Source organism: Ruditapes philippinarum, unplaced genomic scaffold, assembly GCF_026571515.1.
Source record: "Ruditapes philippinarum isolate M1 unplaced genomic scaffold, ASM2657151v2 ctg494_1_1_1_1, whole genome shotgun sequence".
Classification (NCBI taxonomy): domain Eukaryota; kingdom Metazoa; phylum Mollusca; class Bivalvia; order Venerida; family Veneridae; genus Ruditapes; species Ruditapes philippinarum.
The window spans coordinates 463,145-487,425 of NW_026858021.1; the positions used below are offsets into that span (position 1 = coordinate 463,145).

The window sequence follows — 24,281 nt, forward strand, 5'->3', positions numbered from 1 at the left end:
TTACAGACAGAAATGCTATGAATACGAAAACTATGTTTGTTATATATGCTAAACTGTTGGTTATATATGTTAAATATTTATGTTGTAAATGTTTGTTATATTTTTATAATGTTTGTATATAATGTTTGTTATAGTTACATTTTTGCCTTTTTTGGTCTTACTGCGCACCAACACAGTTAACGTCATTTGGCGCCATAGATGATTTTAGCTTACCTCGGGTGTTGCAAACTTAAAGTTATACCTATAGTCAAAATCCATCTTACCTACTGAAGCCTAAGAGACGCATAGATGCCAGTAACTTATGCCCATTAAGCCGCCGCTGCAATGCTGATACCTCAACTAGCAAAGGCAACGGGTTTGTTGTATATAATAAAAGATATTTTTGCGGAATTTTCTTGCTTCATTTATATCTTATATCGTATAGATAGTAACGTTTACCTTGAAGTTCGTTCTACAGAGACTTTATATTTCTATTAAGTGGGCATTTGTTGATTTCTTGTTCATTGTGTTCACTAACTGTTATAATACATTGTATTTGTGGTATACCACTAGTATATTCATATAAAGTAACATAAATAAAATAAAACAAAGAACACATTATTACATGTATATTCATCGGTATATAAACATTATTAAATTGAAATCAAAACAAATCAAATTTTCAATAACTTTATTATCCAGACATAATCAAATATCACAAAGTAATAACAATTTTAACAAACACAATTTCATAAACAGTATATGACGAATTCAATATGTCATCAATATGACAGAATTTTATTTTATGTGTTCAAAGTGACATAATGCCCATCCGATTGTAAAATATGAGTGAACCGGAAAAGGTCATATGAATCTTATAACTTTAAACTTTGTTATTTTTGTTTTCGAGTCTCAAATTTGTTACATATAAACAATCGGTAATTCGTGTGATTTAAGTGAATTTCTATCAAAAGTCTTCGTTAAATATCGGTAATGACATGTAATGAAAAAAAGGTTGGGGAGTCTTTCTATATGTATAACATGCACTCGTTTTAAATACAAAACCAATGCAGCTATATTTGACAACAGGAAATGAACATTATGTCACTTTGAGTAAATGCACTGAATTTATCAGTGATATATATAATATATCACTCTTAGCCTTTTTCTTGTCCTTATTTCTTTTACTTACAAAAGAAATAAAATTAGAAATCCTAAAGAACGCCAAAAAAGCAAATTCATTTGAAACTGTTAAAGGATCAGTTTAAGTAATGTTTTATTATACATTTCAAGATACATATTATAGTTTATATCCTTCAAATCAAATGGAGTTACATAAAGCTCAGTCATAAACATTTTTTTTGTTAAGAGGTATAAACTTTAGTAAAACAATAGCTCATTTTGTCTTGAGTTTAATCTATTGTTAAAGTGACATTATTTCATCAAAGGGCATGTACCGAGAGAACAAGTGACAGTCAAATTTAGTTTACATTTTGCCAAATATCCTTTCAAATTTATAATTGTTTTCGCCTTGACGATAAAACACTCACGATACCTAAAGAAATATCTGAAACGTTCAATTTATAAAAGGAGTGGGACAGTCTTAGTATGTTAAGCAGATTTATATTTTATCCTAAACATTTTCCAATATCAACTGTTGGTCAATCACCGTTATAAAAATCAATCGTTTTTTGAATTTATAGTTAATGCAGCTCAACTTGACTATGGAAAAATGAACATAATGTCACTTTAACAGCTACTGTTTTTGACACTCCTGTTTTAAAAGTAGCATTAAAAAGTTTTAATTCAAATGATTGTCATGTGCAATACCATTTGTTGTACACACTATTGTGTCGAAATTAGTACCTTTTCTAAAAAGTAATATTATGAGGAAAAAATAACAATCGCGTATCGATCGTGGCCTAACATGCACAATGCTTATAATAACATTCACCTAACAGAATGTGTATATAAAAATTAAGGAGATGACAAACACGACTTGGAACTGTTCAAGATTAAACTGACATAATGCCCATCCAAGGGTAAATGGTCAGTAACTTGTAAAAATAAAAATCACTTTTAAAAAATCCGCAAATTGTTTAGCTTGTGGATTTTACTATAAAAAATAAGTAAAAAGTTAACTTGACCAAAATAATTTTTAAAAAATATCGTTCTAAATGTACATGTACACTCAATTCTTAAAAAAGTTGGGCAGTCATTTTTTTAGTAAGGCATATTTTACATTGTATGAAACCCATTTTTTCAATATCAGTTATTGGTCCATCACCAGTATAATAGCCAATCTTTAGAAATATATTACTAATTCCACTGAACTTGACTGCAAAAACATTAAGCATAATATCACTTTAAAAAATGAGTTGTAATGTTGAAAGGAGTCTACAAGCAATGAAAAACATTTTGTGTCTTATAAAAAGACATAATATAAACTAAATATAATACTAAATTAATTAGACGTTTTAGTAACAATTACGGAAATCGAGAACAAAACACATTTTGTCTTTTCAACAAACGAAGAAATTTTAATGTGTTTTATCCTCATTATTATCTTAATAGGAAAATGGAATGTTAGCATTCTTGCAAAATTTAATCTAAATCATATCATCAGAATATATTTAAAACAAAAAGCGCCATTGTACTTCCTAGGCTTGATTATAACAGATTATCACATTTTCGTTTCATGAACCAACAAGTTCTTTTTAGGTCTCGATGACTTCAATGGAGCCGTTTTAACAAAAGAACATCGTAACCTCCCGTTTTTGTCAAGCGTCCATTTGCACAAGCAACCGTCTATCATTCCTGATGAACCTTCTGAAGACATGTGCTTGTCTGAATGTAAATTTGAGCGGGATTCTCGTGGTCGCCTGGCACCATCGTAACTATTGACTAGTAATTGAGCTTGCTGTATATATAGAGGGTCAGGTTTGGAACAAAGTCTATACCACGACTTCCTTATTTCCATTTGAACCTAGGTGGGAATTAGAAACAATAATCAACAATAATTATTTTTGATATTCCATAAATCTGCTAAATAGTAAAAAGTTAATAATCAACTTAAAATTCTTAAAATTCCCATATATATATCAACATTTCTGCTGAACAGCCTTCTTAAGGGTACAAAAATAATAATTAACAATAAAAAATTATGTCAGTGTCACATGACTTCAATAGAGACGACGTCAAAACGTAAAATAAATTGGCGTTATAATCATAGACAGAATCATTTCGATGCACTTTACAAGTGAAGAAAGCATTAAACAAGAACTTTGCAATTCATTTCATTTGGTGACAAAATATATTTGAGTGATATATCCAGAAAATCTCTTTTAAAGGTCTTTTTCAATGTCAATGATGTGTTTCTGTATTAAAAGATATAGATCTGCTAAAGAATCCTTATAATAAAATATTGTGTTGCAATAAGTTAAATTTAGCTAAATTGAAGGAAATACTTTAATAAATTATCTAAGGTTAAATAACTGTCTAAGAACATACATTTTTATTCCGTAATTATATTTTTGTAATTCTCATATAATACTTAATCATACCTCTTGATTGAAAAAACATAACAAAACTGCTACGAGAAAGCCCTGAAAATATAATTAAAAATGTCTTATTAGAAATGTATAAATTTTCTTACAATTATTGTTATTTAATTATGGTCATAATTTCATAATTTTTCTATTTGTTTGAATAGAAAACAAAATAAAAATGATATGTCATGGAACTTTAATGCCCTATACCACGTCACTGTCTAACCACAAACTAAAGAGCTAGCAGAGAAATTAATGAAATATAGTAATACCTGTAGTAATATTTAATATTAAAACATTCATTATCTTAAAGAAAAAATATATAAAAAACTATATTAAATTTTCTTGCAAGATATATGACAACGGAGGCAATTAAAATCAAACTTATAAAGTGTTAAACTTCTTCGATATTAAAAAAGATGTATTCTTAATATATGAAATATGACGTATTTTGTATGTTTATGTCATTAAATGAAATTACAAAGACAATGAACAGTTACAATTCGAGAACAGTATAACTATTTATTCATCACAGATTTTACTTTGTAAATTGACAAAAAAGGCTTTTTCCTTTATTACTGCGTTAAAGTGAATTGGATGAAAATGAAAGTTTGCTACACAATTGTTGCTAATTTGCTAATTAATATATTAAATATAAAACATAAGAACAAAACCACGAACGAATTATACATACATGTTGTTGATAAGTATGAAAAACATGATCCGATATAACTTATCTGTATGGAACAGATACAAAACTGTTCTCAGACAGAATGTGTCATTATTCATATATAAAATTATATACAGTAAATGTTCATATCAAATCCCTGATAACTCTTACAGTTTTTCCTTCCAAGAAATATTTAAAACAAATATATCCAATTGATACATTTGACTTGTTTTCATCAATATCTTAAATACTCTTTGATAAAGTACCCATTGTTGACCAATTCACTTTAATTCAATATCAATTTTGCGTTGAGAAATGTAATTTGTATCCCACTTACTTGAAACGAATTGAAAAACATTTCAAAATACAATTTCACAATTTCTGCAGTTGGATTGAGATTTTCTGGCACTCCTATGAACACTATGTAATGCACACCAAACAGTGGAATTAAGATTAATGTTGCTTTCGCTAAACGTCTGAAATATACAAGATAGGAAGATAATTAATGTATTTATAGTTTTGTTTTGTTTGTTTTTTCGGCGAACGAACATAATTGAGGAAAAATGAAAAATGATTTTGGCTAATATCAAATGTTACAAACTTATATCAACACCATGGCTCAAAACCACCTCACCTTTAGAATCGGCGGACTTTCAATTTCAGGGAAGTACAAACGATCATATACACAAAGTAAAGAGAGTTACATATTGTACATCTTAATGTAATTTAATAGTAAACTGAACTTTCAATTTTAACATTTTAACCCCTGTCCCGCTAAATATCTTCAATAAACACGTATATCTTTCAATCTGGACACGATTATTTAATATCATATTAAGGGAAATTCGCATAAATATGTACTGACTGAATGGGCGAAAAACAAAATGTAATCAAACACATTAGACAAGTTTGAAGCTTCGTCGGATACCCACGGTTGATAAACATGTAACATAACTGATATATGTTAATGGTTCGGCCGTGGGTATCCTACGATGGTTTGAAGTAGCAGATGTAACAATTTTCACTCACCTATATCGGTTTCTTCTTGCAGCCGATGTGCTGGGCTTATGCAGTTTTGTAAATAATGCTCGTAATATATTTATAAAAAAGATGAAATTTATCTGAAATACAAGAATGAAATAGAATTAAACTCAATCAAGATAATTGGGAAAGCATTTTACATTTAGGTCTATGATAAATCAACAGTGATCTTTTTTATACTGTATAATGCATTATACAAATACGATGTGAAAAGATGTGAATTAGATGTTTAAAGTGCATTATGGCAGGTGAAAAGTCGAGATTTAAGCGTTTTATTATTCAAGCCCCTTGGCCGGTATATTCCAGAAAACGGTATTAAGTTTGCTGTTTCAACACTTGTTGTAGTATTACTGTATTTAATATATGTATAACACAAGAATAGACAAGAAATTCATTACCAGTGTGCTCAGAGCTATTGGCCCCTTTAACACCCAAAAGTATCCTAAAGTAGGGTTTGTGTTCCAACATCTGAAGTAAAAACAAAAGAATTCATGTTTCTATAAATGTCGACTTCTTTAGCTTTTTCTTACAAACAAATCAAATTCATAATATAAGGGTTCTTATGTGTAAATCATACTTTGTTTGAGATTCAACGCTCTGGACCAAAACAGAAGATGTTCTTATATAAAGTATCAAATTTCTCATAAAGTAGCACGAGTTTGATAGATATTTTGTGTTTTCAAACACTCTACATGTATCAGTTAATTAATGTTACTGTAATACAAGTAAAAGTGATATACAGTAATTGAATTAAAATAAGTATATGAATAAAATCAGAAACTGATGAAACATTGTCATAATTGCATTATAGAAAACAACAGTTTGCAATAATTTTGACAAGTATTATTATATTAAAAACTAAGCAAACAAAACAGCAAACAATACTTAAGGATTGATCATATTTGAATTTTTTTCATAAGTCTTATTTTTATCCCTAAAGTAACCATAGTATTTATTCTGCGTTAAATAAAGATACGAGGAAAATACACTTACAAAATATTTTCCAAAGTCAATCGAATAATAACCCATGGAATGACACTCAGTAGAGGAGTACCTGATAAATTAATCAAATCATACAAATCATACAAATCATACAAGAAAACTCTAATTAAATAACAGCACAATAAAATAAAGTATAACATAATTGATTTCCAAACAGCGTACATCTATTGAGACGCTATCAAATTCAAAGTGACAATTTGTAGATATAAAATTATTTAGATAGCTTCATTACAAAAGTTTGGAAGGCATCATTGCATACAATAAACATGCAGATATCCTTATAAAGTCACACGCACCAACTCTTTCTTATCAACAAATTCATTGTAAGAATGTATAATAAATTTATGAATATTTTCATTGTTTTGAAGTCACAAATGTATCTAAATGCGTAAAATAATATTGATCGCATTTTCTTACACATGTTTCAAAACACTGAAATATTATTTGCACAGTTTACTATATTTTGTTACAGCTTTCTATTTGACAAGTTTACAGGTCTTAAGAATACTTGCCAACCGTTTTATAGCACGTGAACTTATACTCCAGCTAGTATTCACAACAACTGGTACAAGGAATAGATCATATGACGATATTCCAGTTTATTGGCTGCGGAAGAACTCAAGTGCCGTTTCGTGCATCTTTTCAGGCTAAAACGGGAAACCGACAAGAACCACCGACGTAAAGTAAGCTAGATGGCTTCCTCAGACCGAGTACAATAGACCCCAGACTGCGTATGCATGTATCAGAAGTATAAATAGAATGGGATATCCAAAAATAAGTATCTTACCCCAACCAAGGAGGTAATACCATTTGACACTGCCTCGTTCTGAAAATACTGATACGTAAACCAGGGTGTGGAGATATAAACCTTCTACAAGGATCCACATATAGTTCGCAGTTAACACATAATGAAACAAAGTATACAACAGCTTACATTCCCAGTGCTGAAATAAGAATTCAATTAAATTTAAATTAAATATAATTATTTTTTTCCGCCTTTGACAATACATACAAAACATAAAGTCACATGAAATATGACATACACAAAAAACAAATACATATCATGTTCACATTAAATGAAGAAACAAATCAAAATTTCATTTTTTGCCTTTTTTCCAGAGTTCAAAGTTTAATTATTTAGATCATTCAGTTATATAATAATCTATAATATTAGAAATAACTCCTTTTTTGCACGTACATTGGTTGTTTGAAAAAATACGACCGCCATATTTTCAAGCCTGGTTATCGAATAAAAACAAAAAAAAGACAAAAAAGATATCATCGTATACAATACTTGGAAATATTAAATCATGTATATCAATTCAAAATAATTTGAAACGTTCGAGTCGTTATAATTGAAACAATGCGAACAGAACAACAACAAAACATCGTATACAATACTTGGAATTACTTATGAATTTATTGAACCCACTGAGGTTTAAAACATTAAAAATAAATTTGAATTTCTTACTTTGATCAGCTTGGGCATTTAATAAGGTATGCACAATATAATTAATTAAGATATTGATATACTTTAAAGAACTTAAAAAAACGTACCTTTGTGTTAATCTTAGTTTGATTGATGATATATTTTGGGTCATTATTTTACAATGAAAATAATTCTTCTGGGAAAACAGAGAGAGCAAATAATCTGATTTTTGTTACAAGTTATAGACTAGATCTACATCAAATAGAAAAAATATTACTATTCCAGTCAAATAAAAAACCTCAGTGGAGTCCCTTTAATACCAGTAGCTTAAACCTGTTTTAAATGTTTGTACCAACTTACCGTACCATCTTCTATGAAAAGAACAGTGTCGGTGGATGTCCATTCAACGTCAAAAGAAAACCCCAAGCCTTGCACAAGCAACAGGTCTTTAAGAAAAGACAGAATGGCTCGAAGGATAAAAGATATGAACAAGTTGATATGAACTGTATTCCTTGGACAGTGTAGCTTTCTGGATTAAAAAAAATTGTATTAATACAATTATTAAATGATTTGTCAGTAATTTGACGTTTACCTGGAATTCTTTTTTAGAAAAATGGAATGCTGTTTTGTTCTAGCATAAGGTTCAATTGAAAACATTTAAGGTGAATGTTGCCATTGTTTTTTATGTCTTTGATGCAATTTCATTTGAAAATAATTTTGACCAAAATAGTTATAGTTAATTAATTACAGCATGAAGATTCATGTGTTGTTATTTAATTTAATTGTTTTTCAATTAAATTGTCATAAGTCATATATTTTTTAAAATGACGGTGCCTTTCTCTGAAAAAAAAAAAACAAAAACAAAAAACAACGTCAAATTCATTGTTCTTCCAATGAAGTTATAATGAGAACACTAGTGTCTTTGGGACATCATTAAAATTACTGTTACTAAATTGCAATTTAATTTGTCGCATTAAACCTTACACAGGCATCCTTTAACTCGGGTTCCATTAACAAATTTGCTTCAATAAAAATTAAAAATTGAACTGCAGTTCAGCAATCAAGCAGAGGCTGTAAGACAAGTTTAATCTAAATGTTTGAATGATGAAATTGTGTGATCCTGACTAGATAAAGTGCTTACTTCTTTAATTCATAATTTAAATAGTACTACTATAAACAAATACAGGTATTTAAATATCAAAGATGTGAATAGTCAAACTTACCTGAATTTTAACATAATGAAGACAGCAAGAAGTAAAGACACGAATGATATTCCATATCCAGTATTGTACATCAACTGTATGTATTCTATATGGACCTTTAAACAATAATAAAAATAGTCTCTAAAAAGTCTATACACAATCATAATAATCATACAGTTTTATTTGTAATATAAAATATGATAAACAAGATCAACAAGGAAAGGCGGCGTTCAATGAAATTTCGTAATAATGTTTTTATTTTATGTTCGATTTATGAAAAGGCCTTATCAAACCAAATACTTTTAATTGTATCGTTTTTAACGTTATTTGGGGATCCCGCTGGACCTCCTTATGGAAGGTACCGTACACGTCTACTAGTACCGGCTTAGGCAGGTCAATAGGGAAATTTAGAATTTAGAAACATTATGCAGATTGGTCAAAATACAAAAAAAAACAGAATCCTTATAGTATGCACGAAATACGCCATGTGCTTCTAAAAGTGTCGTTGGGAGAACATATACATTATAACAAAACAATATGTATATATAAATTTTAACCATGGGAAAGAATATAGGAACGATCAACAAGGTAGTATGACACCCAATAACTCATCCGTAAGTTATCCAGCATAAGCAAAAGAGATCAAGACAGGCAACAGAAATAGGGAAAAATGTCAAAGTAACAAATTATATATCAACTTACCATTACTAGATTTGATACGTGAGCAACAAGCCTTACACATTTTTTCAAAATACGACAAATTTTAAAGAAAAAAAGAAAGAAATGTCAAAATAGCAAAATACCAACTAACCATTAATAGATTTGAAACATGAGCAGGGGTTTCCCTACTTCTAAGGCACTGTGTGTAATTAGTCCATGTTTTATTGATCTGTTTAGCCGGATTGACATACCACTGACCATCAGGCATACATCTCTTGCTTGCATTACCTGATATACATATGTAACAATTGTAGGTGTGAGTTTAGAAAATGACAAGGTTATTGTAGATTTGAAAAAGAAAGTTTACTTATGTCAGGAAACTTATTTTCGTTATTTAGTAAAGATAAACAAGCAAGGGATAAAAAGTATACACAAAACTAAAATCTTTTTAAATTAGAAAACGTACACAACACTGAGGGCCTAATATCATAATAGTGACTGATAAGTGAGACCGAAAACATTGTGTGCGTTATTTCAGGCACAAACAGGAACCCGAGTAGAACCACCGACGTTCCATAAGCTAGTTTCTTACATGATTGAATCCGTGACGCTTACACGACTCGACATTTCAACGATGAGTAGCAAGTTGTTTTAATTCAACAACATTAACCAATCTGTCAACTGAGATGAGCCGCCTTAAGCTCTTTTCTTTTAGACTTTTTCATAATTGTATATACAATATTTCATGATAGATTTATACACAACCTAAGGAATAGAAACCCTGTATATAGTTCGGGCAGGGTTGGTAGACGATACTTCCGGCGGGCGTGTCCGGCCAGCAAGCGAGGTTGTCCCATGTCCTGTTGCAATATACACCTAGAAACAAAGATATTTACACAATTTTCTTGCAATCAGACAAGATTATCTATTGTTTACGTCGATGCTAGAAAACCCGTCTTACACTCCCCATGTGAGGCAAGTTGCGTGATTTCAATGATGTCATTCCCAAGCGCCTTTTTGAATGAGTTGAGTTTTTAGAATGATGTTATTGTGCCGTTATGACAGCATATGTAAATTAATACGCTACTATAAAGAGTGCTTAATGAAAACATTTGTTTTCGTTATTTTTTTTCCAAATCGAATTCATGTGTAATATGAAAGAAAAATTAATCAAACAATGACTGTCGTCACAGACAGGAATATTTATTTATCGGGTAACTGTTTAGCAGAAACTCGTCAGCCTCGTTACCGCCGTAAACAGTTACGCTCGAGCTAGATATTCCGATCTGTACTGGCAGCCAGTGCAAGATACTTATAATCTGCTACGACCACTTGACTAAGATTCGCTGCATTCATGTTTCCTTTCGTCACGATCAGAGAAACTTTTTGCCAAGAATAACTCGTCCAAAAGCCTTTCATTTGCATCATCTGAAGATTTTACCGGAAATCATACAAATATGTGATCGATTGCACATGTCATGTTTTCAATTTTGTCCGGATGTAATCGAAACATTAAAACCCATACGTGTGTTGAGTGGCGCTACAAATGCTATTGATAAAGACGAAACGGAAACAGCTATCTCCTTAGATTAGGTCAAACTGATGTGTATAAATATTGAAAAATGTGTAATGATATCGAAAAAAAAAAGTTCCTGCATCATTTTAAAAGGATATTAGACATTGGCACGAATAAAATCATTTGGTCTGCCTTGTTGTATCAAGAAAAGTTTAAACACTTTAACAAATGATCTTTTGAGAAATATTAATTCAACTTGTGGTAACTATTTCAAAAAATATTCAAGTTTTTACAGGTTAGTGTTCAGTGGTACACGGCCAAATTCAATAGTTGTATTAACAACGTGACTAAAAGACGAGTGGTTCCAAAAGCATGAACATATATAATTGCCTCGTTTTAAAATGCTCTTACGCTGATAAAATGTTCTTCCCAGGCAATCAAATCAACTTGTTACAAAAAATCGTTTTAAGAAAATTTAAACTTTTTTATTTCCACTCATGTTAATTACTTAAATTACATACTGAAATGTACTGATCATTCTGAAAAATTTCAGAATAAATACGCCTGTCTAGGACGATTACAAGTTAGGTTCGAAATTTGCATAATTTTGAAATAATTGGTTTTCTAAATGCGTTAATTAGAATCACCTGTGCGGGTTTAAAGTTACTGCAACAGATTTAAACTTTGCAACAGATTTAAACTCTGATGAACAATAAGCATTCGCTACGAATAAAGCAGATTTGTACAATAAAACATATGCACTTTAATTTCTTCAGATATTATTTAACGAAAATGTAAGACAAATTTAGCATATAAAGTATTTGCTTGTTTAATTATATTTCTGGAAGCTGACTAGCTGTCGCCGTAAAATTCAAACAAGAAGCGATTAAGAGTCTTTGCATTGAAATATATAAACAATTTCTCATTAGATGAAGTCATTTGCATATTTTTTTCTGATTCAAATATTTGTTTAAGACCTCGCTGATATTTGTTAAGCAAGGACCAAAGTCCTACATTTTTTTGTAGTTGCTTATACAAAACTTGATTGTGTAACATTTTACTGGCGTCGACCTAAAGAAAGATAAACATTTAAAATTTACGATAAAGAACGATAAATACAGATAGAAAGTTCATCGTGCTTTGATATTTTCTTTGCATTTTATTGGCTGCTCTCATTTAACAGAAAGAGAAAAACTTCTCTTATTGCAGAGCAGTTAACATTAACTGTCGCACATTGTTAAGGATTTAGCTTGGTATATTAGCCTTATCATCGAAACATTGTATTTTTGTAATGTAAATGCGATAGGGCCTTTTTCTAAATACTCAATATATGAAATATGAAAATCAAAAGCAACAAGGAAGAGCACTTTGTAGCACTATTTACCTGGCGGGTAGGGATCGTATAAAATACTATGATAGCACTTGACTTGTTCGTCATACACTGCTTTATCTTGTTCTTCTCTTGAAATATGAACTTCTCCCTGCAATCATAATTTAATATTTATAGTTAGAATTATTTTACGAAATATTTATCATTAATAACTTTCTTTATGCGTATTTGCTCTTCTTTTGATATATGAACTTCTCCCTGAAATCATTATGTTATATTTATGGTTAGAATTATTTTACGAAATATTAAACTTTCTTTATGCGTCCTTGTAAAGCTCACCTGTTTAATTACAAGCTGAGAAAGTCTAATATATAAAATATTTGTTTCAGAGCAATGAACTTTTAGATTAATTACGATGAATTTGTGGTCTGTGAGAGAAAACCTTATCGACAAGCATCATATTTGCATATTCAACAGGAACTTTGTAGAGTTAATATGTAAAAAATCAACGAATTTTAAATTCAGTTTTACAGACTGCGCTCTTTAAAAATTAATGTAGTGTATTTAGATCATAAAATCAAAATGAAACAATTAAATGATATTGGTATATTTCTAACAAAGGGTAGAGCATGCACAACATCAAAGTCAGTAACTAAAACTACCTAAACTTGTTTTGTTAATGTATTTTTTTTATTGCGGTATATTATTTGTGAAAATAACAGAAACACCTTTTTCATTAAAACTGTCGCCAGATTTAATCATTAAACAAAAAAAATATGACATTTACATTGAAATAAGAGCTTAAATCATTGGGAAAAAAATCATTATCTTTTTGAAATGCAATTTAGCAATGTTGTTTCACATGCATACACAACTTACCATATGTTTTTGTAATCATATACTATACATTTAAAATGGTCATTGAAAGATTTTGTTTGTAGTTCCGTGTTAATATCTTCTGCAACAAGCTGCGTTACGTGCTATTCAAGACAAATTTTACTCGTGGAAGAAATATGTATTTAAGACCTGCCACACGTACATTTTATACTGTCATAAGCATCTAAAAGTGTTTTCTTTGTTGTCCAAAGAAATTGTATGCAGTTATTCGCATACTTCATTTTTTTGGTAATTCAAATTTCTAGTATTTGAAATGTACACAAATACTGAAGAACAAAAACGGATTTTTTTTATATTGCATATATATCAAACATTATCAAATTATTGACAAAGTGTCTGCTTCCATACATTTTGTTAACAAATTATACGGAAAAAAGAACTGTAACATCTGTCAAAAAACTGTTGAAATAAAAACAGAGTAACTACAACTACAACTTCAAAGAGTCTTAAGGTTGAAATAACTTCCTTTTAAACTACATTTTATTGAAGTTCAAAAAACTATTCCAGAATCAAAAGTGTTTTATTAAAAAAAGTTTAATTCAACCACGCAATCGAAACATAAAAGAAAGAAAATGTTTTATTTTTAGCAATTATGCGGAAGTAAGGCATTCTTCTCCTGCAGACTTCAGTCTCTGAGTAAAGCTCCAATAGGCCATATCTGTCTTAATAAATCCACTAGCAAATCTTTATTATTCTCTGTAAAGTGGCGACTGCCAATAAGCAATGTGTAAAAAAAGGAAAGAAACATTTTATCATCAAGTTACCAGAATTACGGCTACATTATACAAACTTCCTTGTAACTGTGTAACTGTTTTAAATAGAGGAAGTGTGTTGCTGTTAAACAGTGAAAAAGAAATCAGGTTAAAAACTTTTTTCACAAGCAAATTCGTTGAAAGAGTTACATCCCTCGTGTTATGAATGAATTGTTTAAAAATGTTAAAAAAATTACCTTAAAGCATAAATATAAAATTCAAGTTACATTTCCTATTCACATAACTCCCTTTAATGATATTTTACGAGGATACATAACATTCTTTTAGAGTTATGCCCCACCCCAGAAAAAAATGAAATAAAATGAATGAACGAATGAATGAATAAATAGATAAATAAAAAAAAACATTTAATAGGAAAAATAGCAAAGTGGGATCTATCAATGTAAAATGTCTTAATCCGAGAAGAATTTGATGCGAACAGATATAAAATCAATAACTAAATTAAAAAAATGATAGCAATGGTTCTAAAAAAGTGTGTTTCGCAAAAATGAGATAAATCTTCCTCCAATCCTTTAAAAGTTATGCCGTAGACTAGACTTAAGAATTAAAAAATAATAAGGGCAATAACTCCAAAATTATGGAAAATCGAGTGATGTGATTTGAATGCACTGCTCTTTGCCTATATGGGATATTTTATTAAATAATATTTCAAGTAGATACTGGCTTTATCTTTTAAGATATTCCAAATGCAAAAAGTTCGAAACATTGAAAAGGGCAGGAACTCAAAAACTGGATTGTTTTTCATATTATAGAGGATTAGATATTGTTTTCCTTATGATTTTTGGGAATATAAGTTCCTTGACATTTTTTGTACGAAGAAATGACGTTGGATCATTATAAATTCAGAAATTGCCATATAATTATACATTATTTGTGCCAAGGAAACAAAATTGAATAGTGTGATGTGTATTGGGGTTTTGTTGTTGGATATTTACGTATCAAGTCAAATAATGTGAAGTCTTTGTTAATGCAGGAAATGCCACTGGCATCTTTTTTTGAAACTAGGGCATGATATTGAACGGATATTAAAAGAGGACATACTAAATGATGATACTGTATTATATCCTCGTAATTAAATATGTTGTACAAGGCAAATCGAATTGAGAAAACCCTTAAAGTAGTTTGTTCACTTCCGTGTTGTTATATTTGACTGGTCTTTCAGGATCATTAATATCAACACTTTTAAGTGTTGAAAATTGAGAACCACACAAGTTAGACTTTGTTGCACTTGTTCAATTTCCTTCATGCACACAATCAATCTAACAAAATAGAGTGAATCAGAATCCGTAAAGAAAGTCCAACACAAAGTCTGCAAGTTTCATGTTATTTTGATGACTTAAATGCTTTCGAGGGATGCTCCTGATATTCATTCGATTTTTCCCCGCTCAAATGACCTTTGATAATAGTTCAGATTTTTACATTTGACGCTTTCACTTTGCTTTTGTCCTTTCTTGTTGCTAGCCTCATATGAAATATTACACTTATCGACGACATCTAACGCTATTTTATACTTCATTTCACCTCTCCTCATATTCTGATAAATTTTATTATTAAGGTGTATTATTTCACTTAGCTTACTTTTTCTTCTCTCCTTGTTGTTCAAGTCAAATTTAATAAAAGATTGATCACACTTATTCCATGTACACACTTGAAACAATGAGATGGCAAACATGAATGTCAAAGCGCGTCAGTAAAGGGCAAATAAAGAGCACTTAGGCACTACTTATTCAATTGAAACACGGTGTTTGTGAGAAATGTTGGGAGTACGTTCAAAAGCATGACTTTCACTCCTACATGTTTTTTTGGCGGTCATACAGTGATATAACTGAATGCGACGTAAATGAAATTTGAATAAGCATTGTCTAAATTACAAAACTGAACCTTGTAAGTAACACTTCATAACTGTTAGGCACACATAGTTTGTAAAAAAAAAACCAAGATATTCCATAACAAAAGCATATGACTTTCTAGACAAGTATATTTACTTTATAAATTATGGACTTATTTCTTTTTTATGTTAATTTAGCTAAACACTATATAGCAGAGCATAATTTTTTGTGTTTTTTTTTTGTTAAGAGAAAATCGTGTCGTCTGAAACCATATATATTCTAATGTGAAAACCCAATTCTTGTTTTCATAACATTTTTTATTAAAAGCAAAGTTCTATAAAAACACAATGACGTGTTTGCTTTTAAAAACAGTACAAATGAAATGTCATGTCAAGGTAAATTATTACTTCTGATTTTGCCTACGAAGCTTTATAATTTTGATAACTATAACTTAAGGTTTCTTTTTTATGATTTACGTTTCTTTATTTCATGCTTTCCAGTGTTTTACTATAATATATCAGATGGGTATATTCTGTTAAACACTAGTGAAATTTTTAAAATATAAGTTTCGCTGAAGCTGGACTATATCTGCATGCGGATGAAAAGAATATCATAACTAAATGGAAAAACATGCAACAATAAATGCCGTCATACGTTAAGTTTGCTCCTTTATGAAAAAGAAAGTCGATGTCATCATAAATCATGTTAAAAATGTAACACAATTAGAGAAATTTAACAGAACTATATTTCAAAATTGATGATTTGACGTCATGATGTGATGGCGTCATAAATCGTAAATCGACAAAACCAGTTTAAAATCATTTAAAAAGCATGAAATTAAAAGCACATTTATTTGTTATACATATAAGATTGATATTTGTTATTAACAGCTTTTATATTTTCACTCGTAGCTACGCCACTCGTGAAAATATTGAATTTGGTGTTCACTCAGTAAAATATAGTTTAATCTTACATGCAATGCAAACAAATATCCTCTATAAATTCCGAAATTCACAATTTTTGTGTTAAATATTGTATTTTGCTTAAGTCGATGCTAGGGGGTGTGGGGGATAATTTGCACCTTCTATGGATAGGCTTAATCAAACATAGCCTGAACAATTTTCAATATTGTCGTTTTAGGTGTTCTTTTCGGAATCCTGATATTTCTTTTTTCGACATAATGTTTCTGGTATATGGCTTTTACTATTAACAGATAATCGTACTGAGGAAGAACAATATTTAATGTTTCACTTCCAAAACCGCTTCTGTACAAAAACAGTATATGAGCTTCTTAAATTCAATAACATTGTTTTATAAGTTTGTATTACAAATATACGTTCAGAGCAAGCGTATACATAAATTACTGCCAAGTCATTTAAAGACTAGCCAAGGTCAAAGAGAGACTCACTTCTTATGTGTATCATAAGATATATAAAGCATGAAGTATAACAAAAGTTAAGTAAGTATATCTTTATATGTATCGCTAAGTTATAATTAATTAAATATGATAAAAAAGATCAACAAGGAAAGGCAGCGTACAATGAACACAGCCCCCACACGACCTAGCAACAAGAGCCATAGGCAAGGAGTCATAATGTGTTGAATATAGAATATGTCTTCTTAAACCAATTCCTCGCATATTCATCTGTAAATATCATGTATGTTGTAATTAAAGATGTTACCACACTCAAGTGAAATTTTATATATGTATATAGTTATGCTTCTAAAACAATTTTCAAACATCGAAGAATATGTAAAATATGTACTGCATATATTTGTGTACATTATATGTTATCATTAAAATATATGCAATCATTCCTTATTGAATAATTTGACTTGAGCTTTATATAAAATAAATTTCTAATTACCTCCCTTTATTAACATGAAAAGTAAATTCGGTATTATCTTTACTAATAATGCTTTTTGGAACTTACAATATTGAAAATCTTCATTTTAGCACTAAAATTAAGAATATTAAAACCATAGAAAATTGAGCTACAGGATCTTTAACGTTCTAAACTAGTACCTTTTCCTTGTTAAAGACATAATGTTTATAATTAAATTCATTTACACTAAAAAAACAACACGTGCTATACTTTAATAAACACGTTGCCGATTTTTTAACAAAAAAATGAGCTTTGAATTTAAAACTTTCTCATGTTAAAATATTTTAACCAATGACTGAAAAAGATGCCAGTTAGCAGCGCTGGATTTTGGTTCTTTTATCAAAGTAGAGTGAAACAGAAAAAACGATTTGATTTCCTTCACTTTTAATTGTTTGAAATTCATTAGAAAGAGATAGAAATATCAAGTGAATTTAATATAATGACATTTCAGCAGTTCTCGGTTATTTGATAAGATGAAATGTGTGTCGAAAACATGCTATGTTATTAACAGTTCAATAAAATCGCAGAAACACATCCTTTTGTGGCTGTGGGGTTACCTTTAAGGGTTGAAACAACAGCATTGCAGTCACAGTTTAGCGCTGCGTGATCATAAGAGGTGACTAAATTGGTTCGAAATACTGGAGGCTATGCATCTCTTAGCTCTTGCAGGTGAGATGGTTTTCATCTCTGGTATTGCTGTAAGTTAAACATGTTAAACACCTGAGATTAGCCAAAATCAAGTTTCCTGTTTACGGCGCCATATGACCAAAATTGTGTTGATACGCCGTAAAACCAAGCAAACCAGTAGAAAATCATTAACTTATGCTTTTGATATGCAACTAGTTTTGTATATACAGTATTGTGTTCTAATATAAATAAAAGGCAAACCATAAATATGCTTAACCTTTTGACATGAAACTATGTGATCTGTTTTTCTAAAGCATAAACATAACTCTTGAAGTTATATACACAAAATACCAAACCCGTTTTCTGATTATCGTTTTTATGTTTGCTATGGAAATATAGATAATGATAAATTGCACGTTAGTTAGTTTATACTTGTAGGACGTTTTATTTACAGACTAAAAGCTTGACAACCAAGAAAAACAAACCTCAGAATATCCGATGATAATAACTTGATGGTAGAAACAAAAATTATTCTGTCGAATTCTCTGTGTAAGCAATTTTCAATTGTCCATATTTATTTTATAGTAGATTTGTGTATTTGCATAAATGATCTCAACAAGAAACTACTAAAAGACAAAATTCTAAGATGTTACTGACAACGTATATCCTCATGCTAAACGCATGATACAGACTTTACATTCATGAAATTCATGAGATCTTTATCAGGGCTTTTGACAGAAAACTAGCTCAAACTGTTATGATTTAATGTAGGATAAAATTCTGGAAGGTATGACATTCTTCGGAAGCAATGGTAACTTATGCAATGCCACCATGTTGATAACGTATATAATGAGTGGGTGAGTGAGCGAGTGATTTGATGAGTAAAATAAATTTGTGCATGTGAGTGTTTGGGCGTGCAAGCATGAGTAAGTTCTATAACAATAACAGTTTGTTCTGTTTATGTACAGAATGTGGAATATGGAAAATACAAATAACAGATTATAAAACCTTGTCAAGTTGGGCCAATAAGTCATTTTACATTATTTACATTTTCATGAACATGATTTATAAACAATGCGATGAGAAAATGAAATGAAAAGTGTGGAAAAAGTAAACATACTGTTACATTAAAACTAGTTTATTTACAAAGTGCACAAGTTTTGTATAATTATACAAACAGTTCATATTCAATTTTAAAAGACAGTTTTTGCAAATCAGTTTTCAGAGCTTGCTAAATTGTATGATTTTATCACTTTATTTGTTTATATTTGAAACTCTTCCTCATTATTTCATACTTAGTCTATTATATTTAATTTTGAATTCATATTCTCAAAAATTCTTTTAAAGTTCATAAATGTAAAAAAACATATGATGAATAAATGTAAACTGAACAATTACGAGGGTCAATTTGTAATTCTATAAGGTCAAAAAATGTAACAAAAAAAAGCAAATATGTTACAAATTTATATTTTACCCCTTCGAAATAATATAGACCTGCAGAAATATAAAGTCGAATTTTAAAATGCTTTACCACAGTCCCCCTCAAGTAAACCTTTAAGTAAACTAAAATATGGCCGATATTTCATTTAATTATATTCTTTGTGATTCTTTTTTATATCTGGCATCATATATCTTTATCAACGAGTCTTTCCACCCCCGCACCTTTCCTCATAATTTATCTTAATCATTTTACCAATAAGTCTTGTAATTATCTTGATGACAAGGCAAATTTTGACCGACTTTTCGTTTTGTGAACTACAGTGTAAACAAAGGTGTGAATATATGTGTGGATATTTATAGCAGAGACCTAAGGCGTGCATCTGGTCATTATGATCCAAGGCGTGTAGAATATCTTATTAAATATTTATCTTATCAAATCATGTACGAGTGCTAATTGTCTGGTCATACATAAAATAAGAAATAGTATTCCGTCGGGTATAATTTTCCACAAATAAAAACCAATTAACGTAACTGATGATTTTTATATTCAAAGTTGGTTTCGTATGTCCTTTTATTTGTTAATAATGGAATTTGAAACGATACAATTAGATAGGTCAATGGTTAAAGGAACTCTACTTAAAGGAGGTTCAAATGCCCGAAAACGTAAAATTTGAATTTCTTACATAGATCAACCGGGGCACTTAAAATAGAGAGATATGCAAAAATGATATACTCTGAAATAAATTGAACACGTATTTTTGTGTTATTCTTAATTTAAGTAATTTTTCACAATTAGTAATGATTATTCTGGAAGAACCGGAGCGAGCGAATGATCATGATCTGAAACTTTGTACACACGATATTGGTCTAGATTAACAACAAAAGGAACATTAATCTCGAAAAACATATCTCCAGTCCCGTCATGTAAAAAAACACAACAAAAACAACAAAAAACAACAATATAGTGGAGACACTTTAAGGAGAAAATTATCAAACATTTAACCAAATTTCTTTTATCCAGCTTTTGAAAGTTAACTGGTACTATTCGGATTTTAATTGTAGTCTAAAACAATCTTGCATGAAATTGATATTTATTTTTATTGCAGGTTATCAGGTAAGTGATATTTTTATCTTAGATATTCATACGATAAAAAATCTAATTTGCGTTCGGTTTCGTGAGAAAATATCTTTTTATGCTGAATTTTGTGGTTTTTAAATCTTCTGAGATGTATAAAATATTCATTATCAAATTTTTTTCTGATTATGTTCGACGAAACAAAAATCCATTATCACTCATGTACAGACTCAGTCAAACCGAGTCTGCAATGTTCATGTAATTTTGTTGTGATTAATGCTTCCGAGGGTTCACTTTGTTTAAAACTTTTTATCATTTTTGAGCATAAGAAACATATACTTTTATCAGTTTAAATGTTAGTGCAATGCATCGCTGGTTGATAGAACGATATAAGGAGATAAAGTATTATGTACAGCTGGTTGGTATAATAATATAAGGAAATAATTTAAAAGTGTTTATTAAAATAATATAACTGTTTGGTAAAAAGAAAAAAAAAAGAAACGGATTTCGCGTAGAAGCATATAATTTCATCTAAGCAAAGCTTTAAACTAAATGATATGTTTTATTTCTATTTTTGTCTTCTTTTTTAATTGATACGCAACCTATATTTGAAACTTCTCATTGACATAACGGAATACTTTGAGAAATGTTAAATGAAGACATTATTTAAAATATATTTAAAGTAATCTAACACATCTATATATTTTCATTAAAACATCGATATAAATTTCACATCTTCAATTTTTCAAATCAAATTTCATTCACTGAAAATTTTAGCAGTGAAATATTTAGATAGATGCACACCGAATTTGCGTATTGATAAGAGTAATTGTCTTACGCATTCTTAAAACTGTTTATTTTCGCAGAATTTATACAAATAGCAAACCTTTGGGATAAATATTTGGAAAGGAAAAATCGCCCGAGAGCAATCATAACAAAAACAACAAGTTATAAATCGCAGACTTGGTTTAAACCATAGTATATTCACAAGAGATATTAAAAGGTGCAGCAATTCCTCGCGGCCCCATGACACCGGATTAAAGTATTCATTATTCAACGGTAAAAAATATTGGAATTTTATGCAGCAATGCCGTATGACCAGACAAATATATCAACACTTAGATAAATTACGAGCCACACATTATGAATATTCCTTGTTAAGTGAATTATATACCAGTAAAAATGTGTTCTTAAAGCAAATAAGATCATAAATATTTCCCCCTTGTGGCTGAGGGAATGCCTTTAAAGGTTGAGAATTAGAATTGCGACCGTCGTTTATCCCTGCGTAATCGTAAGAAGCGACTAAATGATTTTAAATAACTTAAGTCTATGTTTTTACTTGCTCCAGCAGGTGGGGCGATTTTGACCCTTAGTGTTGCTTTTGAGTTTAAAACACCCGAGGTTAACCAAAATCATCTTTTCAGTTTCGGCACAATTTATTGTGTTGTTGGTGCGCCGTAAAACCAAACAAAGCAAACAAAAAATAAACATATTCAAACTGGACTTACGTTGTTTTAAGCTATTTCAAATAATTTTTTTTTTTTAAGAATTTAAAAACGGTAAATGTGTGTTGTTTTGTTTCCGTAATCCTATGGTCGTTTCCCGAAACAGTTGTAATATAGAATGTTTCTGTCTTTAAACACACATGGAAAAAGAGTGTAAACAGAAGAAATTGTGTCCGAACAAATGTTATGGTGCCATTTCAAGTAAGCTTTTGATTTTATAAAATATTCATAATATGGTTTTGCACATTAGCCAGGCGCTCAAAAATTACAAAAAATCAAAAAAAAAAAAATACTGTTGAATCTGGACCTAGAAATGTCGGATTCATTTAACCGACATAACGAAGATTTACTTAAATAATTGAAATTAGGATAAAAAAAAGCCGAAGAACGGTGACGACAAAAAGAATGTTACTATTTTAACTATATCTCTATATATTTGTAAATATATACTCTAAAACAACATTCGTCATTGATAAAATACAATCATTTATGTTCAAACACTACTTGCTATTGTTATAATCTCAAAATAATTGCATGCGTTTGCTTAAAAAATTATGCATGAAAATAAATAATATCAACAAAATAGCGCTTATGATATATAATTTACTTTTATCAAAAGAATAACTTTAACTGTATAACGCATAAAGTTTGCGATGTACAAGTTTATCGAAGTACATATTATAATTCAAATCAAATTACGTTCATGGTGCAAATAAATAAATAAATAAATGATTAAGTAAATTAATAGATGAATAAATAAATAAATAAAAACATTTATAAATACTAAATTAGATAAATAAATAAATGAATAAATATACTCACCGTTTCTGAAATAATTTTATTCCCATAGATCACACTGTACAAACTTATCAAAACAATATTCCGGTAAATCGTGCACATATTTTAAAATCCAAACTATTCCAATTGTAATTATTGTGAATAATAGAATGATTCCACGAGCACATATCAATGAATCTATTTGTCAGTATATTTCCTATATCGAGAATGTATCCCGCATGTCCATTCCATTTCCAATGAATGATCGGAATAATATCTCACATATTGGAAAAGCTGGCAGGAGTTTGTCGTAGTGCAATTTTACGAAAATCTGTTAACAAGCGGTAACCATGTCTATATCTATCAGATAGTATCAACTAATTACAAGATACTATGTTATCATGTGTAAATGATGAAGAAGCAACTTCTGTATTGATTTACAATTGTGTAACACAGGTGATAATTTTATAATTGGGGGTAAAGAGATAATGTTATCACACTTTGAATAATAAACTGCCCTGTTTTCTTAGCAATACTCCTCAAAATCACAGATCAGTTTTGGACTAAGACTTCTTGATCAATTTCACAGAAACGGTTGAGTATGGTGACTTTGACAAATCATCAGAACACTGGAACAACTTTTATAAGAATATCTGAAATAACAAAAACAGAAATATGTTCAAATACATATATGAATAAATCTATATATCTGCTGCCTGTTGTTTGCACTGATATTGCTTGAAAAATAGATAAGAATAATTTAAAAAAACCTGTATATAGAGATATGTTTTTAAATATACTTTTATGTGTGAATACTGCACAATCTTTAACATTAAGGCACATTGTGCATCAGAAACTAATAAATTTCTACTTCTTTTAAATTGCAACTTTTTATCTTAAAACTTGACTTGACTTTCATACAAAAAAAGTAAATCGCTACCTGCCAGAAACAACAGATGAAGCAATGGTTTATGTTATTGCTAACTTAGAAACGTTTTGGAAACTATAAAAGCAAACAAAAATAAGCGCTTTTGAGCAATAAAAGTAAAAAAGATTAAAAAGTAGGTTGTGTTATATTATTATTACATATTTCCA

The 24,281-nt window shown here is 29.7% G+C and overlaps 1 protein-coding gene across 1 annotated transcript; it reads right to left on the reverse strand.

Annotated features, from left to right (window-relative positions):
• Positions 1-1,013: 1,013 nt before the first annotated feature.
• LOC132751843 (secretin receptor-like) lies at positions 1,014-23,833 on the reverse strand. The gene is made up of 13 exons (XM_060742055.1): positions 23,232-23,833; positions 12,432-12,528; positions 10,297-10,407; positions 9,683-9,819; positions 8,893-8,987; positions 8,030-8,198; positions 7,028-7,184; positions 6,232-6,292; positions 5,637-5,706; positions 5,227-5,318; positions 4,535-4,673; positions 3,543-3,584; positions 1,014-2,965 (listed from the first exon to the last, which is right to left on the reverse strand). The coding sequence occupies exons 1-13, from the start codon at positions 23,307-23,309 to the stop codon at positions 2,663-2,665; spliced, it is 1,551 nt and encodes a 516-aa protein (XP_060598038.1). The 5' UTR covers positions 23,310-23,833; the 3' UTR covers positions 1,014-2,662.
• Positions 23,834-24,281: the final 448 nt, after the last annotated feature.

Excerpts from the sequence above, each read along its gene's own strand:
- LOC132751843 (XM_060742055.1), bottom strand. The coding sequence starts at position 23,309 with ATGTGCACGATTTACCGGAATATTGTTTTGATAAGTTTGTACAGTGTG. Across the intron at positions 7,185-8,029 it reads TTTTCATAGAAGATGGTACG|CACTGGGAATGTAAGCTGTT; the intron begins GTAAGTTGGTAC and ends TTCTTATTTCAG. Across the intron at positions 6,293-7,027 it reads GTATTACCTCCTTGGTTGGG|GTACTCCTCTACTGAGTGTC; the intron begins GTAAGATACTTA and ends TTAATTTATCAG.